Source organism: Nyctibius grandis, chromosome 2 (assembly GCF_013368605.1).
Source record: "Nyctibius grandis isolate bNycGra1 chromosome 2, bNycGra1.pri, whole genome shotgun sequence".
In the NCBI taxonomy this organism is placed as follows: Eukaryota; Metazoa; Chordata; class Aves; order Nyctibiiformes; family Nyctibiidae; genus Nyctibius; species Nyctibius grandis.
In genome coordinates, this window is record NC_090659.1 from 115,658,277 (window position 1) to 115,683,369 (window position 25,093).

Here is a 25,093-nt window from a genome sequence, read left to right on the forward strand (position 1 = left end):
AGGTACTGACTTATGCTTCTGATAGAAATGAAAAAGTGATTCAAGTGGAAAAGCTTGGTAAGAATCAAAAGACAGTGTGTTCTGGGGCTTCAGGTGTAACTAATATGTTGAGTTGCATGGGCTGAACTTACTCTTCAGCCAGGTTTTCATGTAGTTACCTGATTTCTAACAGTTTCTTGTGGTTTGAGTTTTCTGGATGGCTTGAAACAATCCCCCTTTGGTCACAAATGTGTGATTCTTTATTTCTCGTTTTGGTGGCTGTAGGTGGGAAGGGACAGCACTATGGTGTCTGTCTGAACTTGAAGGGACTTCATAAACATGCTGCATTTTTGTTCTGTGTCAAGGAGATGCTTGATGGTTTCATACTGAGCAGCAATATTGGGGTTATATCTTAAGTTTGGGTTTTAGAGAGTTAATCAATCTCTGAGCAGCTCAGCCAGTTTACTACTAGACAATCAAAATTCCTGGCTTCTGTTTCATTGAATGCAGAGTTTAAGGTAAAACAAGCGAAATACTCTGCAAGAAGTATAAATCCTTCATGGTAGGAATATATACAAACTTAAAAGAATTCTGAAGCTGCTGTTCCTATCAGATGAAATTTGGGGAGTCTTTTTTCCCTCATAGTTTCATGGCAGCTTTTGTGAAATGAAGAGTAGGTCAGTTCAGCTTATCACTAGATACTAACTGGTGCACACAAAAAAAGCTTGAGGTTAAAATGAGCAGTTGTGGATGCAGAACTACTGCAGCTGTTGCACTGTATGGTATCTGCACCCAGCAGCATTCTCCTGATGGGATGTTCAAAACACAGTGCTACAGGAGTTCAGCGGTTGGCATCGTTGGTTTTCATTCTGCTGTGTCTGTGAAACCTGGTATTTTTGCTGATACAATTTTTGTCCTCTTCAGGGACTTGAGTGTACTTGCTTTCTATTCTCATGTTCCAGTGTGAGAACTGGATACTGGCCTCTGGAACTCAGCAAGTGCATTCTGTTTCTTTCTTTTTTTTTTTTTTCTTTTTAAACAGGTGCTGTAGGATACAGAACAATGTGAATTTTGCTGTGCTAAAAGGATTGGTTGTGGAAGGTGGTAACAGCCTGCTTGACAGGTAAGCACCGAGTTACTTGTCAGTTCAGAAGGTTTCATGCAACTTCACAGAAGTTTGTGTGTGAACTTGATATGATTCTAGAACATGGAAACTTCAGTGAACTGTTCTAGAGAAGTGTAGAAAGGGTTGTCTAGTAGCAGAGATCGCTGGGCAGTGATCAGCCCAGATTTTGGCAGTAGCTGAGCAAGTTGCTTATCTGTGAATCATTTGTGTGTGTGTATGTACTTCAAATGGATGTCACAGTTGTGCAGCGGTTAGTGCTAGTTTCTGAATCAGACTGCTGTTGTTGTGAGGAGTTCTTCTCTACTTGGAGCTTTTAACAGATCTCTAGGCTTGCTGGTGTACACAGCTTAGCTTATGTATTGGCATGATTGATTGGTCCTTAACAGGAAAGGATGGGAAACTTGAATATTGATTTCAGTTGGTGATAACAGCAGTGAGTACCTGGTCATTACCAAGGCCGCTAGGATATTGCTATTTCTGGTGAGCTGTGGACATGACCGTAAAGCAAGTCCATCAGACCCTTGAATTGCCACATGATGTGGCACTAAGTCTGCTGGGAATAAAGCTTCAGTGTAGGTCAGAGACACAGTGCTCCCTTCAGCTGCTGAGATGAAAGTTCCTGCTGAGGTGTAGGTATGTGGCTCTGCCCTTGGCATCTCCAATGCTTAAGCTACAGAGGAACAAAAGTTCTAGTTAGAACTAGTAACTTGGTCTGCAGAAGCTGCTGTTGAGTGGAGGGTTGTCACACACAAACAAAAAGGGAAGAGGCAAAAGGCTGCTCCATACAGTTTCCATCCAACTTGAGTTTGTTGTAACTCTTCACTGACACTAACCAAATCTCTGTAACCCATAGTGTCTGCTGCCAAGTCGCTGCATGTCAGAGGGGTGAGAAACACCACCTGAGTGCCACCAAAGCGAGTCTGAAGGTAAGAGTGCTTAGCAAAACTGCTGGTGCTAAAAAGAAATTCAAGGTCGCTTCAAAGAGGGTTTGCATGGCTGAAAAACCAGCAACTCTTAACGCAGTGACCGCATACTGAAATCCTCTGCAGGATGCCGTGGACACCTGCTGTGTGCTATGGTCTATTTATGAGGAGATACACCTTATGTCGTGAGGCCTCTTGGAGTGAACAAGGATGTTATCTATCTGCTGCCCTCAGGTTTTTTGAGATGCTGATGTAGGGAAGAGGCTGCTCAGCTTCATTCTGAAACCAGTTGACTTTTGCAGCATGGGAAGTTGGAGAACAACACGTTGATAGAGTTGTGGCATGAGTAGTCTTGTAACTTAATTGCTGCTTCCTTTTGCCTTTGAAATATGATATAGTTACAGAGCTGCATGGAAGTCTTAGAGTGGATAATGCTGGAACTAATAGGTGAGGGAGGAGAGAAGGGCAGGGTGGGAATGCTGTGGGCACTGTGAGTAGTTACAGGAAACAGAAAATTGTGACAGGTGGGGAGCTGGTGTTGGAAATCATGCTTTTGCCCCTTAACATTTTAGTAAGGGGTGCATGCGCATGTTCCCTGTGTTACTGCTTTTATACCAGCACCATGTCCCACAATCAAATTGCTTCAGACTGGAGGAAGCCATGTTATGCAAAGTGTGAAGGCTTCAGCGCGAGGAAGACAACAGAGTTCAAATGGCCTTTTTTTTTTCAGTAGAAGTGCTAATAGATACTTTGTCTCTCTCAGGTCCTGGTGCTGTTGCTGTCAGTCTACTGCAAGGAAGAACTGCACAGCTCTTTCAAGTACAGAACGAACCTTATAATCTGGAGCGTTTATTGCAATAATTTAGAGTTAAACATGTCATTCTAACTTCCCTTACTGCTCTGTAAATTGAAATAGGGCATGTTCTTTGGAAACCAGTTCAGAAGCACAGGGAACCTTTGCCCTTGTCATTTGTCTGTTTTGCCCTCGTGGCAGATGGGGTGGCAAACCATAGGATGGATACTTTCCTGCCTGCTTGGTGTTGCAGAAGAGCTAACTAAGCTGAGGGTATCAAGTTGTGATTTGACTAGAATGGGCTCTGTTGGCTGTTTTGCCTCACTTCTCTGTCACTGAACTCAACTACTAAAGCTCAGGAGAGGTATTTATTCTGTAGAGAATGTCACAGCACTTGAATAAAACTGATGTCTGAAAGCTGCAGCCTGGGATTATTTCCTGTTGCTATAGTGCAAGCAGACAAAGGCAGGGTGAGTAAATCATGGCTGATGAGCCCCTGGAGCTTGCTGGTAGCTGAGTGTAGGCTTGGTCTCCCTTCTGACCATAAGAATATTCATATGCAGAACCACAAGGGTGAAGATGAAAGAGACCATATATACTCTACCTCTCATCCTTGCATTGTAAAAAGCCTCCACCTCACTTACTTAACTCCATAGTATGACACGCTGGTTTTGGCTTATGCTCTTTACTTGGGGAGGGATAACAAATTGCTTTAGCTACCACAGTACATGCAGCTGCACCATGGACTGAAAAAATCAGTGAAAACAAGCCTAAATTACAGCTAATTGCTCATCAAAAATAAGCTTTCTAAGACTTTTCTCTGTTACCTTTTAAATGGGATGGGATGTAATGAAATTGCCCTGCTATTCCACCTCCTGATAACTTGTGCTATAAAGCTGAATTTGGTTGAGCTTTGAATTTGTCCTGTCCTGATGATGGTAATTACTTAGCTCTGAATTGGAGCTCAGGTAACTTGGGACAGAAGAACTCTATTTGGAAGCAGTAACAGTATAAGGCTTTTATTCCCTTCCTCCCTTCAGATGATTTAAGATGTACCTTGTGACAGTGGAACCCAAAAGAATTTCAGCTTTACAGAAGAAATTAATCTCTTGCATCCTGAGGATTCAAGTCTTCCTAAAAAAAAAAATTTATTTAAAAATGTTTTATACATGTATATTACAAAAGTTAGTGTTTTACAGAGAGATCATACTAATGCACATGCAGAAAGACTTCACAACACCAGCCTATTCAATCTGTGACAAACCATATTTAAAGCAGTACTTAATCTGCCTCTGTAGTGATCTTGGTAAAACATGAGGGTACTACACAGATTTTGTTTGCTTAGGGCTTACTTATAGCTGAGGATTCCTTATGACTCCACAATTAAATTAACTTATTGAAGTCTGCATTATTCAGTGGTCTCTTGGATTGTACCCATACAGTGGTGGTCTTTGTTGCTTAGGCTTCTGCCACTCATGGTGCTTTCCAAGTCTTCTTGGCTCGTAGTTTCTCCAGCATTTTCTGCAAATAAACCAGCAGCTGAAGTGACTACACTAAAACCAGTGTCGTGAGGTAGACACAACTGAGGTGGCAGTCATATAACCTGAGCATCAGCAACAGACAGTGCAAGTCTGGACAACAGGACAATGAATCAGTAAATCACTGCTACTGCTCCAAAAAGCCCACAAATTTCAAGGGGAAAATGTGCTTATTTCTCTTTATTTTCTGTTAATTATGGAATCTGTAAGACATAAAGAGCTGCAATTTGTTCTACCACAAAAAAGTTGAGATGGTCAGTGTAAAAGGCAGGATTTGGGCCTGGAGCCCCCAGTAGCAGCCCCAGCCTGTCAGGATTGTCCAGCATTTCCTTCCTTCCAGGTGTCTGAGGCCCAGCAAGGGGACAGGGAGAATTAATTAACTCCAGTCCTCTTGTCCAGCCCCCTACTCTAGAGCAACTGCAGGCCAACCCAGACAGGATTCTGGCAACCTTCAGCTGAGGAGTGCTAAGCTAGGCAGAATCTTACCCTACCTAGAGCAGCCAACAAAGCCAAACAAACCCCACAAAACCACCCTACAATGGAAATTCAGTCAAGTTTGGACTAACAAAAAACCCTGCCATCCTTTTGCCAAGTGGACTTTCTAGCCACTGGAGTCCCTAACAGCCCTTCTGCTCAACTTCAAGTCACCAGAAAAATACAGCCCCAGGCAGATGCACTTTTTTAGAGAAAATTTCAGCTCAGTCATAATGTTGACAAGGAAATTCTTAAGTGGGCTATACCAACAGCATCACTTAAAAGTCCAGAGGGGTTTGATGGTCTCTTTCAGTTGCACTTGCACCACAGAACTCTGTCTCAATTAGTCTGATTAGAAGCTCAGTGAAATCATGAGAACTAACGAGGTAGGATGACATTGCAGTAGACTATTACCTTTTGAAACTCTTTAGCCTTTTCTTGGTTTTTAGCATAAGTTTCTTGCCTTGTTTTTTCTTCTTTTCTGGTTTTTACTTCTGCAAGTTGATTATAAAGTCTGTCAAAACAGAAGAAAATTGTGTCTTGTAAGGAAGAAAGTGGCAAAGCTGGAATAAGTTACCAAGCTTAAGGGTTTATACTGTCTCAATTGCCACAAACTAAGAAAGGAAATTTTGACTCTGCTCTCCAGTAATTTATAATCACTTCACATTCCTCTTTGGCTGTCTCTAACAAACACCCCCTTCAGGAGTTGTACTTGCTGCATGTTACCATTAGTAAGTGCCCAAGGGCAATCATGAACTTTGCTTCAAATTTACTCTAGTTTCATGCATTAACTGGCACAGCTGCCTCAGCATGAGAAAATGAGCAGGCTGCCAGTCAGTTTCTTGCTGCCAGTCAGTTTCTTACTGCCAGCTGCGCAAGGGAACTTTCAACAGGCACCTGTAGCAAACACACTTGGCTTCTCTCTCCCAGCTGTTCCCTGTTAAGCAGCATTTGGTGCAACTGGAAGATCACAAACTGCTCTGACTGACCCGTAGCTTCCACAAGATACAGATGAACTACTGCTTTTTTAGTCCAAACTTCTCCCGCTTGTGTCCATGCAATACCTTGAAGTACGCTGGTGCATTTCCATTTCTCCAGACTTCCTGTCCTCTGGGGAAGACACTTTCACTTCTCCTACTTTCTTCAACTGATTGGCAGCTGCACCTTTTTTTCCTAAAAAAAGAAAAAAAAGCCAAACATATCTTAAATTTACATCTCTAGTCCAGCTAACTCAAAACATGAGAGGTTTTCAAAGATTTTTAAATCACGTTACAAAACAAGAAATAAGCTAGCAGAACAGATACAATGGAGATAACACCTGCTGTTAAAAATAAATCTTCACAGTCTCACACATTAGGCTGCTGCTTCTGCCTGTCCTTTAAGCCAGCCATGCTTCTCAACAGCCAACTTCCAACTCCCCACTAACAGGCATTAGAGATGCATCAGTTCGCTTAATATGGTTGTTCTTTAATAAACAACTGTTGTTTGCAGAGACACCTTATGACTTTAAACTGTGGGCAGATTGTGAAAATAGGAAGAGGACCCATAAGGGCCTTTGCAACACTGACGAGGCAGCCAGACAGTGGAAAAAAACCCTCCCTGCATCCCTGAGGACACAAATTAAAGAATATCCCAGTCGGCAACAGCAAAGACACAAGAAATATGAAATCTATACTTTGATATAAAACAGCAACTAAAAGGATACCTAATTATTGGTCAGAAAGCGGCCCAGCAGAAAGAGACCTGGAGGTGCTGATCGACAGCCAGCTAAACATGAGCCAGCAGTGTGCCCAGGTGGCCAAGAAGGCCAATGGCATCCTGGCCTCTATTAGGAATAGTGTAGCCAGCCGGTCTAGGGAAGTGATCGTCCCTCTGTACTCGGCACTGGTGAGGCTGCACCTTGAATACTGTGTCCAGTCTGGGCCCCGCACTTCAAGAAAGATGTTGAGGTGTTGGAGCGAGTCCAGAGGAGGGCGACCAAGCTGGTGAAGGGTCTGGAGGGCCTGACCTACAAGGAACGGCTGAGGGAGCTGGGGTTGTTTAGCCTGGAGAAGAGGAGGCTCAGAGGTGACCTTATTGCAGTCTACAACTACCTGAAGGGAGGTTGTAGCGGAGTGGGAGTCGGCCTCTTCTCCGGGGCAGCTAGCGATAGGACAAGAGGACACAGCCTCAAGCTTCACCAGGGGAGGTTCACGTTGGACATTAGGAAGAATGTCTTCACAGAAAGGGTCATTAGCCATTGGAATGGGCTGCCCAGGGAGGTGGTGGAGTCACCATCTCTGGATGTGTTTAAGAAAAGACTGGACATGGCACTTAGTGCCATGGTCTAGTTGACAGGGTGGTGTCAGGGCAATGGTTGGACTCGATGATCCCAGAAGTCTCTTCCAACCTGATTGATTCTGTGTGTGTTGTAATGCTATGTCTTGTCCCCAGATAAACCTACCAGAGAGAAGAAAAGACTCCTTTTTCCTGCTTAACTTCTCAGACTTTCCTCTTTGAAACTGCCTGGCTTCTGGCTTTTCATTTTCTCTCTCTTTCTTTTTTATTTCTTCTACTCTTTTCAGAGATTTCTGGATGAAATTCTTCTTTCTTTTTAAAAAAGATTCTTGCAAACTTCCTGGTGTAGCTGCAAACTCCAGCAGCATCACTGTGAAAGAAAATGAAAAGCCTGAATGTTTCTCACTTTCAGCAATGAACAATATCACCTCTAAGAAGTCATGCCTTTCAGTGGATTTCTCCTGAAATGCTGAGCTTGACTACTTTGGAAATGGCACTGGAGAATGAAATTGTGAACGACAAGTAATCTTGCAAACGAAGCAGCAGTTCAGACCTAAGGAATCTAACAACTAAGCAGGTCTGCCACGACAAATACTGCGATAAATACCGCATCGAAAGCATCTTGATGCCTCGAAACATACCAAAGACCTGAGAGGTCTGTAACACAGTTAAGTTCTGTCAATTCCTGTCTTTCATGTTACTGCTGTTCATCTTGGACAAAAAAATATTTCAATATTTTACTGTGTTCCACACTATCATCAGAATAGAAAAACAAGACATTCTTTGGCTACATAGCTTGGGGACTAACAGGAAATAAAAAAACAAGTGAAGGTGCATAAACTATGACAAGAAACCACAAAACACCACAGAATTTTTCAAAATTAAGTAGTTACAACACAAAAAAAACCCCAGTATATTGTAGATCCTATGAACTTCCATGAAAGATAGCCTGGCATAGGAAGAGACAAGTCAATACTTCCTTATCAATAAGACACATTAAACCTGGGTCAAATGTACGACAAACCATGCCTGAACAGCAAGATGCACTTGCCTAAGTAAAAGCAACTCTATGTTTTCCAAAGCAGAGGTGTACTTTATTAATGATTTTAATACTATAAATAAAGACCATCTCTATCTCAGCTTCAGTATATTGGAGTTACACATAATTACCTGCAGTCTGATGTGATGGAGAGTGACTGTCATTGGGACGCTGGGCTTTGGGAGAACTCTCAGGCCTCATGAACACTGAATAATCTGCATCTGGAGCTAGCGGAAAAAATCCTCTCTCCTATTTCAAAAGACATCAGTGATTGGAAATGCTTAAAATATACCACAAATTCGAGTGAGGTGGTAGTACTGTACCACTAGCATAGACCCAATGTAAATAAAAGACATGCTCTTTTGCCTTTATAGCAGATGCAAAAATCCCATCAGAAATGGATCTTGGTAGTAAGTATTAAAACGCTACTTTCTAAAAACATTTTAAAACTTTAATGAATTGTTTTTTTTAAGACCCTTTGTCTACCAGATTTCAATTGCTTGTTCTTAATACAGGGCTGCATCAGTTCATCTCAATGGATGTATTTCTTTCCTCCAGTTCTCTCTAGTTCTCCCCCATCACTCTCTACTGCTCTCTCTCTCCCCCAGTCTCAGCTGGAAGGTAACACCACTGCAGAAGTACAGCCTCCAGCTGCCAACCTCCACTCTGCTCATGTTTCAATTACTTTATAAAGACCCATCCTTAGGCACTTTTAGAATCTTTTAGATGCCTCCTGCAATTGAAACAGTTTCATCTAATCTGTTGATCTAACAGATACACATAACTTGGTTCTATGTTGTTGCTTCAGCACCCAAACTATTCTCTCATTCCAAACCAGTCCCTCTACAATTTACAGCCTTTGCTCTAGAGAAGCAAACAGCAAAAAGCATACCACAGGCAAGTTAAGCATGGCAGGATGATGAACTGATCATATTTTCCCCACAAACCTCAAACTGCTCTGTGTGTTTGGTGTAGCTCCCACCACTACGTAGCGGATTTTTCTTTTTTTTTCCTGTTTACTTTGTAGCTTTTGTTTTGTCCCACCCTCTCCTCTCATTCAAGTCTTCAACTGATGGCATACAATCTAGTCTTGAAACACCATCAAGATGGTCCTGTTTCTCAGCAAAAGTCTTCGCAAACTCTATCTACACTGATATCTACTGTCCAGGTATGATTTTAAGGAATAGCCCAAATTTAAAATTTATTAGGTCTCTCCAGAAAACATACCATCAAACCAAGATGATCCAAGCAATTACTAAGCTTGGATAACCCTAACATTCTCTTGTTTTGCAACAGTAGATTAACTGCTACAGTGGGGCTTCTCCTTATTCTGATTAAGACTAAATTAAAATCAGAATTACATTAGATAATAAAGTCTCACCTCAGTAAAGACATTAAATTCAGACTGATCCATACATGCTGGGTTATTGATTTTATCCTCCTGAATTTTTTCTCTGCTGGTATGTTCAATGTCTGATTCTGCAATACTGATGTCATTTGAGCTTATCAGAGTGAGCTCAGGTTCTTCCATAATACCACGTCCTGACTCAGTCTCCTAGAAAATAAATTATACAAGACATCACTGTAAAAAAAAAAAAAAAAAAAAAAAAAGAAATCACTATTTGCAGCAACAGCTGTCATCTTGTCAGAAAGAGGAGGCTCATTCAACATGTAGAAGAACGAAGATCTGTCCCCAAGCAATAAATGAAATACAGAAAGAACACTGCCTGAGGTTTTGATGTCTGCAAACCCTAGAACCTAAGTCCAATGCAAAGTATTTTATCTACCAGTGTTAAAACAAACAACCCAAAACAACCAAAATCTCCACCTCTCCTCCACTCACCTCAAGTTTAAATTACTTATTTCTAGGGGAAACTTTTTTTTTTGAAGCTACATCAAAGCTATTTCCTTCAGTTTGCTTATGCTTTGGTTAAACTATTTACCTCCTTCAGGCTTCTAAATGGAGACAGGGGCCATTCAGTTAAGTAACCGTGCCATGCGATACGGGTGGATGTGCTGTACCAACTGATGCTAAAAGAAGGAGGTGCAATAGAGACGCTACAGCTCCTCCAACAGTCATGGGAACTCCAGCTCATTTTAGCTACTGCTAATTATTTCAGTGCTATGATCCAAAAGAAGTAGTAGGGCAGAAGGCCAGGAAACATGCAAGTCTTAAACTAGAACTGTAAAATCAACATTTGCCAAGCTTTCAGATATTAAAGGTCTAAAATGACTTGGTGCAACAACAACAACAAAAAAACAACAAAAAAGCCTGTACAATTTACTGCTTTTGGAAATCTGTTTTACTTACCCAGACTGGAATACGACATGAGCTTCTAGGCACAGAATCAGAATGTTTTTCATGTCTCTCCAAGAAAGAGCCATTCTGTTGTACAACAGCCTGTAAATGGATGTCTGAGTCTTCCAAGTTGGTTTCTCTGGGAACCCGCAAAGATTTCTGTACTTCTGGAAAGCTGTGATCTGGCTCCTTTATATTTGTATTGCACTGAGAATCCAGCTCCACAGCTTTATTTGCTTCATATACATGAACTGATTTTTCAGGAAGCTTCACATACTTCTTATCAAGTGCCTCTACTGTTAATTTTTCAGAAGACACAGTCTCTTTTAATAAGTGTTGAGGGCAAGTTTCACCCACTGTAACTGGCGTGGTATTTAGCTGATAAAATGATATTTGCTCTTCTAGTGGATTCAGACTTTCATTTCGCAGATCTTCAATTGAAGACTGGAGTTTAATACATTCCATATTTTTTGCCAGTTCTTCATATTCTCTGGCAGATGAAATACAGTTCTCAATGCCCCATTTTTTAATTCCAGGGGTTTGTTCAAAAGATCTCCGTAACATAGCGTTAACTGACTGATCAGCATTCTGAGAGTGATTGCTCAGAGTAGATTCTGATTGCAATGGGTGAAAAGATTCTTCAGATCCTGCTGCAAAAATTATCAAGAGTCAAAATTCTAGCACACAACAGAATTTCCTCCATGATGAGACTTTTCCATAATGTATAGTAAGAAGTCTAGTAAATAGGAAGAAACATTTTGTTTAAAAGAAGTCTGCTTAAGTTTCTTCAAACATAATACCATTAACATTACATGAGATTCCTTCACTGTACACAAAACAACTTCAAGAAACACTTTTTGTTGCTGCTTAGAATATGTTTAAGAACAAACTTTGTGATAGTGCTGACATAACTATCACAGAATCACAGAATGTTAGGGATTGGAAGGGACCTCGAAAGATCATCTAGTCCAATCCCCCTGCCGGAGCAGGATTGCCTAGACCATATCACACAGGAACGTGTCCAGGCGGGTTTTGAATGTCTCCAGAGAAGGAGACTCCACAACCTCTCTGGGCAGCCTGTTCCAGTGTTCAGTCACCCTCACCGTAAAGAAGTTTTTCCTCATATTTATGTGGAACCTCCTGTGTTCCAGCTTGCACCCATTGCCCCTTGTCCTGTCAAGGGATGTCACTGAGAAGAGCCTGGCTCCATCCTCATGACACTTGCCCTTTACATATTTATAAACATTAATGAGGTCACCCCTCAGTCTCCTCTTCTCTAAGCTAAAGAGACCCAGCTCCCTCAGCCTCTCCTCATAAAGGAGATGTTCCACTCCCTTAATCATCTTCGTGGCTCTGCGCTGGACTCTCTCTAGCAGTTCCCTGTCCTTCTTGAACTGAGGGGCCCAGAACTGGACACAATATTCCAGATGCGGCCTCACCAGGGCAGAGTAGAGGGGGAGGAGAACCTCTCTCGACCTGCTAACCACACCCCTTCTAATCCACCCCAGGATGCCATTGGCCTTCTTGGCCACAAGGGCACACTGCTGGCTCATGGTCATCCTGCTGTCCACTAGGACCCCCAGGTCCCTTTCCCCTACGCTGCTCTCCAACAGGTCTGCCCCCAACTTGTACTGGTACATGGGGTTGTTCTTGCCCAGATGCAGGACTCTACACTTGCCCTTGTTATATTTCATTAAATTTCTCCCTGCCCAACTCTTCAGCCTGTCCAGGTCTCTCTGAATGGCTGCGCAGCCTTCCGGCACGTCAGCCACTCCTCCCAGTTTTGTGTCATCAGCAAACTTGCTGACAGTGCACTCTATTCCCTCATCCAAGTCATTAATGAATATATTGAATAGAACTGGTCCCAGTACCAACCCTTGAGGGACTCCGCTAGACACAGGCCTCCAACTGGACTCTGTCCCATTGACCACCACTCTCTGGCTTCTTTCCTTCAGCCAGTTCACAATCCACCTCACTACCCGATCATCCACACCACACTTCCCCAGTTTAGCTGCGAGGATGCTGTGGGAGACCGTGTCAAACGCTTTACTGAAATCGAGATAGACCACATCCACAGCTTTACCATCATCTATCCACTGGGTTACGTCCTCATAAAAGGCTATCAAGTTGGTTGAGCATGACTTCCCCTTGGTGAAGCCATGCTGAGTGCCCCTAATGATCCCCCTATCCTGGATGTGCCTAGAGACAGCACCAAGGACAAGTTGTTCCATCACCTTTCCGGGGATGGAGGTGAGGCTGACCGGTCTATAGTTACCCGGGTCCTCCTTCTTGCCCTTTTTGAAGACTGGAGTGACATTCGCTTTCCTCCAGTCCTCAGGCACCTCTCCCGTTGCCCACGACTTAGCAAAGATGATGGAGAGTGGCCTAGCAATGACTTCCGCCAGCTCCCTCAGCACCCGCGGGTGCATCCCATCAGGGCCCATGGATTTATGGATGTCCGGGTTGCTTAATTGGTCCCTGACCCAGCCCTCATCAACCAAGACAGATTCCTCCTCTATCCTGACTTCTTCTGGGGCCTCAGGGGTCCGGGGCTCCTCGAGACAGCCTCCAGCAGTATAGACAGAGGCAAAGAAGGCATTCAGTAACTCCGCCTTCTTTTTATCCTCTGTCTCCAGGGCCCCCACCTCATTCATCAGTGGGCCTACATTGCCTCTAGTGTTGGTTTTACCTGCAATGTATTTGAAGAAGCCCTTTCTGTTGTCCTTGACCTCTCTTGCAAGGTTTAATTCCAAGGAGGCCTTAGCTTTCCTAGTTGCCTCCCTACATCCTCTGACAACAGACTTATATTCCTCCCAAGTGGCCAGCCCCTCCTTCCATGATCTGTACACCCTCTTCTTCCACTTGAGTTTGCCCAGCAGTTCCCTGTTCAACCATGCAGGTCTCCTGGTACCCTTCCTTGACTTCCTACCTGCTGGGATGCTCTGATCTTCAACTACATTGAAAGTCAATGGATTTTACAATTTATACTCTGTAAATGGAAGTCCTTTGAGTCTCTTTTGGGCCTTCAACAAAGTCTCTAAAACAGGAAGAAAACAATCCAAAACACCATCACGTGGGCAGCAACTCTTCAAAGTAGAAAACATCTAAAGTGGAATAATGATTGCTGTTCCTACAAGTTACAATATTGCACCCTAAATTATCTTTCCCTTCGGATCTACACATACAATTCAAGGTACTATTTTTTTTCCAGAAGATGCTGGGAAAAGAGGAAGATCAGGTATCAACCTTTTAATTTCTGGGGCGGCATGTCAGCAGTACAGCATATGCCAAACAAACACCAGGCTTGTTTAAAAAAAATATTTTTAAAAAACATGCCTCTGGCCTAAGTTTGATAAAATCGGTTACACCGACTCCAGCATCATACTATCAACAGGCTTTTTATACACACAAAAATACATCACAGACATTTAAAGGTTTCCTTTAAAGATTTTTTTTGCATTCTTTGACACATACAAAATATCTAGTTTTATATGTATAAAGAACATTGTCTCTAGATAAATAGCTGTTAACGGGGAGGGAGGAGTTACACTGCAACATCAGCCATCACTAGAAAATTCTCCAGATGATGGACTTACATATCAACCTACCTTGAACTGACAACCCAAAGTAGTTTTTACTTGCTTAGCCTGTTGCTTCTGTTATTTTTCCCCCCCTTTTAAAGCACAAGAATAATTGGCTTGGGATTACAAAAACACTTAAGAGACGGGGAGATATTGCAGCTATGTTTAAAGTACAAAGATTGTTTCTATAAGCAATTTAGAAATATAATGTTTTGAAGTTAGAAGGGAGCTTCCTAAATCCTATTTGCTGTGACCACAGGTAGCCACAAAGTGTAAGCCTCTTCTGGCATTTTTTATTACTTCGTTTTTCCACTCACAGCATCTGCCAGCTAAAGAGAAGTATAATAGACACAGAGTAGTTGCTTGCAGCTTTAAACATGAATAGTGTTTCCAAAAATTGTATGTATATATGCACAAATAAGATAACTGACCAGGAACATTTACATTATAAATACATCTAATACTTAAAATATTGTGCAGCATTTCCTGTTACTGTTCAGCTTTCTGTTGGAGCACCTTAAAATGCTGAAACACCTGATCCTTGATAAATAAGAGCTTCAGAAATATTTAGATTACTACTAGCTGCATTTGGAATTTCAGATTGGTTGTTTTCTTTAGAATACATGAAATATCAAGTTAATTTGAATTCAACTTAAACATTGAAGAAAAACATTAAAAAATACTTTTCCTGCTATGAGCTGAAGTTATCTTAAGGCTCCTGTAGAATAATAAACTTTTAATTTACTAAATTAATTACTATATTGTAATCTGAAAGTTTATTTCTTCCTCTCTCTTCCCTCCCCCTTTATTTTGTAGATAGATAAAGCGATTCTATAATCAGACCAAATATCACAGCGTGCAGTACATAATGACTATTGGTGTGACTTAACAGTGGAAAAGGAAAATTCAATAGTTTCTTAAAGGACAAAATGTATAAAAGAAAAAAGAATAAGATCAGAGAGATTCTAACACATATACCTCAAAAAATTTTAATCAATTTATGCAACTTCCTTAATTTCCTCAAACTTACAAAATGATGGATATACATGAACAAATATTTGGAAAAAGTACTTAAACTGACAGTTTCTGACAGCATTGATATTTCTTCACTAACATCATAACTACTGCACAAGTACTAAGTAACAAGACACCCATTACAGTGACTTGAATATACAGGTCTGCTTTTGCATTCAAGTCAGAACTGCTGAGGAAATAAAGAACTTCACAAAATTTAGGAGTTCTACCCATTAACGGTGGTGGAGAAGACGGTGTGTGAAAGAGCAGCAGCAGAGTTAAGACATTTCAAAGCAGGACTGATAGAGAAGTGAAAAGTTCCTTCCCAGTGTCAACACAGCAAACCCACCTTAAGGGTTGGCATTTACATATTGGCAATAGGTTGATTTTGAAAGCATTGATCTGACTATACTGTACATACCTGGAGTAACATTTTCTTTAACAGACTCTTCTGCTGTAATGTTGTTTGGCCCATTTGTTTCAAGACTAGAAGGCAGACTGCTTCTCTGTATATTCAAACTGGAGTTTCCCACTTCTAGGAATGTAGACATGTCTTGACTTTTTGTTGAAAATTTAGAAGTCTAGTGGCAGAAAAAAAAAATATTGATTTAAGATTCATTTTTTCAGAAAAATGAAGGACAAAAAGTTAAAGGTAATGTTTGTTTTTTGAATCACATTTCTGCTACAACCAGCAAAAACGCTTCCAGTTCTACATACGTAAAAAATTATTGTTGTGTTTCTTCTAAAGGGAAGACAGGACAGGTATTATACATTTAAATCTTACAGAAATCTTAAGCCAAAGTATTTCCTCCATCAGAGTTTTTCTGTAGTACCTTGCTAAATTCTCTACTGTCTTGTGAAATTCTGTATTGAGAACAGGATGATGAAGTATCAAAGTCAAGACTTGGTTCCAAAGGCTGAAAGAGCTGGTGATGGAAGTTCGGAAAAGGTCTCTCTGTTTCAGGAAAATCAAGTTCAGCTGCTAGAGCTATAAGAAAACAGGTTATTTTAAAAACAAACAAATCCCCCATCCCCCAAACAGCCCCCCTCAAAAAAAAAACCAACGGACGCAGCACACCTTGCTTCCATATGCAGTAAATAAAGAATTCTGCAGCTATACAAATAACTAGCTTGTAAAAAAAAAAATCTTTATAGCATCCAATTCTTTCAGTCTGATATAATGCAGATAGAAAAAGCAGCAATAAAGTGCAACACTGATGCACTTTTTTTTTTTTACATGAAAAGCTGAAGTCCGTAAGCGCTGTGTCCGTGACACTGTGCAGCAAGTTCAATGAAGAGCCACAAGGATGATTAAAGGAAGGATGAAGCACATGATGTTCAAAGAGAAGCTAAAAAACTGAGTTTGTTCAATCTTAAGAAAAGGGTTGAGGGTATGAGGGAAGGGGCACAGAAATCTCTGCTGTCTGCTACATCCTAAGAGACAGGATAGAGGAGACGCAGTCAGTCTTCTCAAACACGCTCGTGAAAGAGAGAGATAATGCAACACAAGAAACTGAGGTTGGATACACTTAAAAAAAAAAGGGGGGGGGGGCGGGGAAAAGAAAAGAAGAAAGTTGTTAAAATGTTGCCCGAGGGGGATGTGGAATCTCTGTCCTTGGAGAGATTCAGAACTTGCCTGGACAAGGCCTTAAGCAACCTGGTCTAAGCTGGCACTGCGGTGAGCAGGAAGGAGCATTTGGACCACGTAACTAGAAGTCCTTCCTGGTCTAGATTAATCTATAATTCTATGACTCTAGGTTTTCAAACATGCCAGGAGGAAGTGGTTCAAATTAAAATACTAGTGTTATCTTCATGATAGCTAATAAAGATGTTCTTATTTTCATTAATTGTTACATTTTTCTAGAGATCACAGAACTCCCCCCAGTCTATTAATCAGTATTTCATCAACTATGTGACCCTACGTGAATAATAAAGTATTATATATATTATTGTCTCTACCTTCCTGAAGTGAAAGTTGTGCATAAACAAGCAACAAAATTGGCACAGATAACAAACAGCCTAGCCATGGTAGCAGGAATCAGTGCAGAACTAGACTATGATCAGACAGATACCTGATCAGGCTTTTTTTTTTTTTGTACTACACTGTGCTATGTGGACATGTACATAAAGAAAAGCATGAAGAACAACAAAGCATCAAAGTTCTTGCATGTAGAACCCTTACTGACTTTAAAATGTAAGCTGAATATAAATAATACAAACTAACACATAACATTGAGTAAACTTCTCCTCATTCTGTATGACAAGAGTGCAGCCCAAAAATGCTTTAAAACGGCAAATACCTTGGAAACGTGCATTGTCCTCCAAGTAAGAGTTCAAGTCTCCAGTACATTTCCCCAAGATCTGCTGTATCTGACTTCCTTTATAAAGGTACAGCTCTCCTTCAGGCAACTGAGTTTCAGATGCTCCAGACAAATTCTCTTGCCTCTGCTGCAAGGTAAAGGGCAGCGAGGAGTTCCAAGGATGGCTTGCTGCTTCTCTCAAAATTCGATCTTCCGTACTATCAGAAGACAATCCTGAAATAGCAAGCTAAATGTTCACAGTTTTGCATATAAACCACTTAAATGAAGTCATCTAAAAAGACCCTGCTTAATATCCTGAAATATTTGCAAAGAGCTCTGAGTTTTTGCTTCTTTAATTGTCTCCTGTCAAGGCTCCCACAATCCTTACCACAAATTTCCACAAATTCAAGTTGATAATATCTAATTAGGTAGTAGTCAGTACTGCTTAGCACGTTTAGAATATGTAGACTTAGGAAATACCAAAACAATAAAATCAGAAAAGAATTAATACTGTTATTTCAGGCTAGCTAGCGTATTCTTACTTCCTATTGCATCTAAATTTGTTGATCCTTTGACGTTATCTTGAATACCTTGGGCAGCAGTTTCATGCATGCTTAAATAGAAATCACCTAATTCCAACACAAGAAAACTGAGGGAATCAAGGAAACCAAAATTGTGTTCCTAGTTAGCGCACTAACCCCTCTTTGTCTATACGCTTACAGAAGAATTGCACAAAACTCTCAGAAAAAGTCATTATTAAGCACTGAGCGTACAGTGAAGACACAGCTAGACTTGAAAAATTTATTCGTGTAGCTGAGTAGCCAAAACCTTTGGTATTTTTCTTCCACAATTGAAAAACAACAGAAGAGAAAAGCTACAAACAAATGATCTTAGATTGTGCCTTAGCTTTCTTACGTCAATAAAACACAGTTTTGTCATGAGTTATAAAGTTTATTACTCAAAATAATACTTACCACTTTAGAATATTAGTGTTAAAATACAGCCTGAGATTTCAATGGTTCAAAAATTGTAGTCTTCAAAAATTGATTTATAAACATGGCATAATTCATATACATATATGGTTGTTTATGAGATCAGAGATGTGTGTCAGATTAACACAATATTAAGCCTTAAAGTAAATAAATCCACAGGTCCCTGCCTAATCACTTTCAAGCTCACTTCCTGTGTTCACAAGTGATAATGTCAGTATATGGAGGAGCAACTACATATTTATTAAAACTAAAAATAATTCCTTTATAAGAAAAGCTAACTTAAGATCAAGAGGCAGACAGCAAGCAAAAAAGGATACGAACACATATTTCTCAGAAAACTATTAAATGTCAGTATGGCATTCAAATGACATTTTCACAAAGAAGTTATTAAGAATTACTATGGTGACAAGCAGATATTGGAAAAATTCTCTTAACAGCAAGACAACAATCACAGCTCTGTAACAATCTATGACATATATTGATTAGAAAACTTTTATTAGTGTATCATTTTGGAATCAATTTTTTTTAAAATGTTGCCACTTGAAAACTGCTAGTGTTACAGTTGCTTAATAAAACTCAAAATATCCTTTGCCAAAGCTGATGTGTTATAAGGTTAAATTCAAATCATGAGGATATAATGAAATACTCCTGTTACACTCAACTCTGTAAGACATATTTATCATTCTTAAGTGAAGTTCCCCATTAGCCTATTTCAGAAGAACGTGTGTCCAGTGAGTTAGACCCACTCTGCTATAAAATAAAGAGAATACACAATTTTCCTTTTACAAGAACAACAACAAAAACCAAACGCTTACCAGTGTCAACAGGGCTCGCATCCAATATTTCACGAGTCAAAAAGCTTCCAGTGGAAATTGTTGAAGATAAGTCACAGGGTATTCCTTGCATGCAAGCCTCTGAACCTAAGTTTATGGATACTACTTTAGAAAGTACTTCCTAGGATAAAATAACATACCTATTACCATGTGTTCTGATGTCCATAGTTACAGCTTTAAAATCACACTTATTATTCTGAGCTCAGTTCAAGTGTAGAAGCCTTCATGTTTTGCAGTCGGGCAAATACAGATTCATCATTGCTCAGTACAAAACATTCACACCCAACGTCCCAGACACATCACCCCCCAACAGCCCCCTCCCCTCAACACACACATGCACGCACGCGCACACACACACACACACTGTTATAAAGCCTCTCAGAACTGCATACAAATCATGACACCTAGAAGACTATTTTATCTTCTGGTGGTCAGATTTGGCTATTTCTCATCACAGACCCACTTCAGTAGAACTGTGGATCTCAGAGGAAGACATATACAATACATGAAGAAATCAGGAATTTCACAAGTACTTGCAGTACTAAGCCTTTTGCATCCGGGACACTGACTTAAAAATTTAATTCTACAAAATTAAACTACAAATATACAAAATATCCTAAAATGTTATCTTCCTTAATTTTGAGGCAAGCTCTACGAAGTCACAAAACAGAGAATGAGGGTTCTTGTACTTCCAAATCTTGAAGAATTAGATGTGAACATTTCTTCCCAAACTCTGAATTAAAATGTGCGCTAATAAAAGACAAAAATCCAAGAAATCCTTCCCCTACATTTTTCATTATATACTACTTCATATAAGTATATTTAACATACACATATAAAACATCTACATTTAAAAGTAATTTTATATACACATATACACACATTATATGTAGCATTTTTTAAATACTGTTTTTATCTCCTGACAAAACGATGGGATCTTTGGGTGAGGGAAAAGCAGGAGATATCACTGGTGTTGATTTTCGCAAGGCTTTTGACACTGTCTCTCACACCATTCTTGTATCCCAGTTTGGTTGTCACAACCTGGATGGATGGACAACGACGTGGGTAAAAAAATCCTAGCTGGATAATCAGGCTCAGAGGACAGCGATTTCCTCACACTCTACCTGGAGGTGAGGAACAAGTGGAGTACCACAGAGCTCTGTCCTAGGACCTGTCCTCTTTAACACCTTAAGTAATGACCCAGAGGAGGTGACATCATATTTTTATCAAGTTTGCAGATAACACTCAGTTGGGAGGACCATCCCATACATTAAATGGCAGAGCTGGCATCTGGAAGGACCTTCTGAGACTGGTCCTACAGGGATATTATAAAACTCAGCAAGAGCAAATGCAAAGTCCAACCCCTGGGAAGGAAGAACCCCATGCATCAGTCCAAGCTGGGGCCTGCCTGGGGAGCGGTTCTGTGAAAAAAGATGCAGGAGATTCAGACAGTGAGCTGAGCGTAAGCCCACGGCATGCCCAGGCAGCAAAGAGGGTCAACGGCATCCTGTGCTGTGTGAACAGGAATATAGCCAGCAGATCAATCGCAGTGATTACCTTTCTTTACTTGGTGCTTGTTATACTGCTGCATCTAGAGTACCACACCCTGTCTTACCCTCCCAATAAGAGAGAAAGATTTCATCACAAAATAAAGAATAAGTCATGTTTATGGTTATTTTGATATGACTAACCGTATTATCAAGTCCGAGTGATGGTCCAGAATGTGTTGTAATTCCCTCTCCAACTTCAGCAGCAAGAACTGGTGAATCTTGAGCCACTTGAGAATCCTGGGACTGGGCTGAACACAAATGTAATAGAAGCGATAAGGAACAGAAAGCAACTTTTGAGTTCATAGTTAACAATTTTTTTGAACATCAGATGGCAGTAATACCCTAATGGTGATGTCTGCACTATTCGGGCACTGATTTTGCCATGCTTACCACTTTCTTCTCACCTGCAACACACTTTCTGCTCCACAGTACCACCAATTTAATTGGCAACCAGTGATTCTCCTTGACCAGCCTTCCTAAAATTTCTAACAAGCATGACGGCTCTCTGCAGAGCATGCAGGAACAGATAGAAATTCACGCTCTGGCTTTGCAGAATGAAACATGGCTTTGTTGGTGTTACTATGATCTAATTGGGGTGGGGAGAATCTTTTGCCCCCTCCCATGACAATGATTACAAACAAAAGCAGACATTCTAAGTAGATCAGAGAAATCAGAAACACTGAATTACTTAACTATAGCATGACTACTACCACAGAACTGAATCACCTCTGCCGTAATGCTCTTATATATAAAAATAAGTAAGATCAGTATCTGTGCAAAACAAGTACCACAGCAGCATCAGAAAAATGCAATTTCTGCATTCAGTGCTGACAAGCACCTTCAAAGTCTGATAATTCTTCTAAAATTGTAAATTAATTGACAACAACCAACCCTAAAATAAATATTATTTCCAATAATAATTTTCAAGAAAGAAATGCTAAATATCAAACTGAAATTAAAGAGTAGAAGTAGGTACATGCTCTCCCAATTCTACAAGGGCTGCTAGTAACAGACACGTTTCAAATCCCCAGCATTTGTCAGACTCTATACTTCTCATAACATTTTGTGAATCCTAACACTAGTTTGTACCTTGTATAATCTGAAACTCAATTTCTGACCAGAAGGTGGAGTCTAGTTGTTCCATTTTTCCTACTACACAAAAAAATAGGGGAGAGGTTTCCCCAGTGAGGCAACACCACTGAAGTATCTATACGATGTGATACTTATGTATCTCAATCAATATGAGACATTTTGAACTAATTTTGGGGGTGGGGGGAATTATCTAAGGTTTCATATAGCCACTATAATCCAGTAGTCTTCTAGCAGAAAGTACAAGACATGAAAGGAAATACATCTAAAATCTACTTATTTGGATTAAAAGAGAAGTTAATCTGTTCTTAATTCATTTACTATGTTATTACATTAAATGCTAACCGACTGACTGCAAAATAAAGGGTAAAGAAATTCTCAATTGGGGGGCTTCTTTCCCCCCACGCTCACAAATTCTCCAGAAACTTCTAGCAGGCTCGATCCTGATCATTTACAACATTTTGATCGGTAACTGAACAGAGCCACTGTCAATAGAATTTGCAAATAACATGAAGAGTTGAAGAACGGTAAAGAAACACAGTAGCACTGCAATAGCAAAAATTACCTCAACCTCCTGCAAAGCTGTGTCTGTCAAACACTGTTCCAATAAAGATAAAATTGTACATCTAAGAGCACAGAGCACTGGTTTCTGGTCCCTTTACTACAGGTACGTGACAAAGGTCTTCAGGTTCACGGGAAAGACAACTTCTAAGATTTGAGTAGAACAAGGTGGCAACAAGCTCCTTGGTTGGATGTGGCAGTAGTGTGACTGAGTCTATCTATACTGCAGAAGTTTGCTCCTCTTCTTTGGAGCAGAATATAGGAGCCAGAGGATCCTGAAAATGAGCCAGGCCTTGAAGAAAATCCCTTGAATCAGCATGAAAACTGCAATCATACCACCTCTTGGTATTTAAATATCTCCATAGTAGAAAAAACACACAGCACAAAAGATTTCTAAACTCAAAGAAAGTACTAACAAGAAGCAGTGACTAGAAATGGCTGTCAGACATTCAGAAACTGGAAACAGACCATTTATTTTATAATTTGATAAAAAATTAAATGCTGGAACAAGCTACCAAAGAATTCTTCATGTCCTGATACCTTTACATCAGGAGTAGATACTTTTCTGAAAGAAATGATTTATTTTCTAAAGGATATCAGTGTGAATGGTAGTAATTTAGGATATATATGAGATGAGATTCAAGCATTTAATACTCTCGTGTATATAAATTCTATGGAGAGCTATGCTACAAATGTTTCATTACTATACTGTAATAGCCTGCATTGTTCTTGTGATATTAATGCAAGGGATGAAGAGTAACAATTTCATATTGTAAACCAAATTATTTAATTAAAAATACAACACACTCATATCTCATGACTTCACTGCATTTGGTGACACATAAAGGAGGGTTTTTCATTCTTCTCTCCTCCCTCCAAAGTAATAGTTGAAGGTACTTGTTCCTCACAGCTTCCTGACATCAACATGGGACTCTCATGTTTTAACCTCCTGGGCACCACACTCTGACAAAGAATTGGTATTTAAAAATTGAGTCTGTAATATCCAGAATGCATTTTTTTTTTTTTTTCCAATAGAAATCGTAGTAAAATAGCAGCAATTATTTTAGGGTCCAATTTGAAAGACAAAAGACTAAACAACATCAGTTTAGGATGGTCCAGGGATTAGTCCGAATCCAACCACGCAGACAAACAAAAAAAGGAGTTGTACTCCACACTAGTTCGGCTACAGTGGTGATAGATAAGACAAACTGTCACAATAATGAACTATGGACAAATATCTGGGATTACTAAAAATAAATTGAAATCTTAGGTTAGCTTGGATCACACAAAAACTGTGTGGGGGTGATGGCTGATGAGAAGCTCAACATGAGCTGGCAATGTATGCTTGCAGCCAGAAGGCCAACCGTATCCTGGGCTGCATCAAAAGCAGCGTGGCCAGCAGGTCGAGGGAGGGGATTCCGCCCCCTACTCCGCTCTCATGAGACCCCACCTGCAGTGCTGCATCCAGCTCTGGGGCCCCCAACATAAGAAGGACATGGAGCTGTTGGAACGAGTCCAGAGGAGGGCCTGAAGATGATTAGAGGGCTGGAGCACCTCTGCTATGAAGAGAGGCTGAGAGAGTTGGGGGCTGTTCAGTCTGGAGAAGAGAAGGCTCCGGGGAGACCTTCTAGCAGCCTTCCAGTACTTGAAGGGGGCTACAGGAAAGCTGGAGAGGGACTTTTTACAAGGGCAAGTAGTGATAGGATGAGGGGTAATGGTTTTAAACTGAAAGAGGGTAGATTTAGATTAGATTTTAGGAAGAAATTCTTGATTGTGAGGGTGGTGAGAGACTGGCACAGGTTACCCAGAGAAGCTGTGGCTGCCCCCTCCCTGGCAGAGTTCAAGGCCAGGTTGGATGGGGCTTTGAGTAACCTGGTCTAGTGGAAGGTGTCCCTGCCTGTGGCAGGAGGGCTGGAACTAGATGATCTTTAAGGCCTCTTCCAACCCAAACCAGTCTATGATTCCATAATTAAATAAAAAAAATAACGAAAGCTATATCATAAGTAACAACTTAAATGCACCTTAAATTTTCCCTTCAGAAACTTTATATTTAACATGGACTGTAGATTTTCTTGCTGAAGATACTGCACTAGTTATCGGAAGTACCACAGAGTGCTTCACAGCCTTCAAATTACAGGATACTGTTGACAGTTTTGGTAGTTGAACTGCTCAAGAGGAGGACAATCCTCTTAAATACATAATCACAGAAAGCTTTGCTTTTTTTTTTTATAATAAATACAGATGTTCACGTGAAGGTTTCTAATCCTCTTACATAAACTGTTCATATATAATACTAATGTAAAGAGACACTACAATAAGATATTTCATATTAATTTGTTAATGGCTGATCTAGCAACACTTCTACAACTTACTCAAAAATACAAGCCTTTTCTTCAAATATTTTTAAAAAGACAAAATTCTTTAGTGATAATTTAAGTTTAAATATAGGTATATTTCAAAAAGAGTATTCTGAGAATTAAAGGAAGCAGTTGAAAGAAAATGAGCTTACATGTACTTATTCGAAACAACTTCAATTCCTAGTAAATCCTCATTGAATTGAAAAGGATGCCTCAACACAAACTAAATTAAAACTTATCTTAAGATTTGGGGTAGCGGTGAAATTTATAGCAAAAGCAGGAGGTGCATACTACATAGCTGCATTGCTCATAAAGATGTATATATAAGGTAGCAAAGTTGCTGAAAACTCTAAGGATAACACTCAGCC

At 40.3% G+C, this 25,093-nt stretch overlaps 2 protein-coding genes and 3 non-coding genes across 13 annotated transcripts in view; 3 read left to right on the forward strand and 2 right to left on the reverse strand.

Annotated features, from left to right (window-relative positions):
• TAF1D (TATA-box binding protein associated factor, RNA polymerase I subunit D) overlaps positions 1-3,238 on the forward strand; it is a 15,601-nt gene extending 12,363 nt beyond the window's left edge. For 8 of the 9 annotated variants that reach the window (XM_068424856.1, XM_068424842.1, XM_068424830.1 and 5 more), the window contains 4 exons: positions 3-57; positions 1,022-1,102; positions 1,959-2,031; positions 2,792-3,238. The gene's annotated coding sequence lies outside the window, so the exon portion shown is untranslated. Of the gene's footprint in view, positions 1-2; positions 58-1,021; positions 1,103-1,958; positions 2,032-2,154; positions 2,263-2,791 lie in introns of all 9 variants that reach the window. The other variant, XM_068424878.1, reaches the window with a different exon arrangement.
• LOC137660692 (small nucleolar RNA SNORA8) lies at positions 751-889 on the forward strand. The gene has a single exon (XR_011047756.1). It is a non-coding gene; the product is annotated as a small nucleolar RNA SNORA8 (small nucleolar RNA).
• On the forward strand, positions 2,075-2,204 carry LOC137660693 (small nucleolar RNA SNORA25). The gene has a single exon (XR_011047757.1). It is a non-coding gene; the product is annotated as a small nucleolar RNA SNORA25 (small nucleolar RNA).
• Positions 3,239-3,964: 726 nt separating the features above from the next.
• CEP295 (centrosomal protein 295) overlaps positions 3,965-25,093 on the reverse strand; it is a 40,037-nt gene continuing 18,908 nt past the window's right edge. Inside the window, exons 13-24 of the mRNA XM_068395336.1 lie at positions 20,860-20,966; positions 19,151-19,289; positions 17,344-17,577; positions 15,877-16,031; positions 15,465-15,624; positions 10,461-11,098; positions 9,531-9,704; positions 8,281-8,398; positions 7,277-7,480; positions 5,898-6,006; positions 5,248-5,347; positions 3,965-4,342 (exon numbers count right to left, since the gene is read on the reverse strand). Coding sequence (XP_068251437.1) covers positions 4,295-4,342; positions 5,248-5,347; positions 5,898-6,006; positions 7,277-7,480; positions 8,281-8,398; positions 9,531-9,704; positions 10,461-11,098; positions 15,465-15,624; positions 15,877-16,031; positions 17,344-17,577; positions 19,151-19,289; positions 20,860-20,966 — 2,186 coding nt within the window. The 3' untranslated portion in view covers positions 3,965-4,294. The remainder of the gene's footprint in view (positions 4,343-5,247; positions 5,348-5,897; positions 6,007-7,276; positions 7,481-8,280; positions 8,399-9,530; positions 9,705-10,460; positions 11,099-15,464; positions 15,625-15,876; positions 16,032-17,343; positions 17,578-19,150; positions 19,290-20,859; positions 20,967-25,093) is intronic.
• On the reverse strand, positions 19,545-19,628 carry LOC137660699 (small nucleolar RNA U2-19). Its single transcript, XR_011047763.1, has one exon. It is a non-coding gene; the product is annotated as a small nucleolar RNA U2-19 (small nucleolar RNA).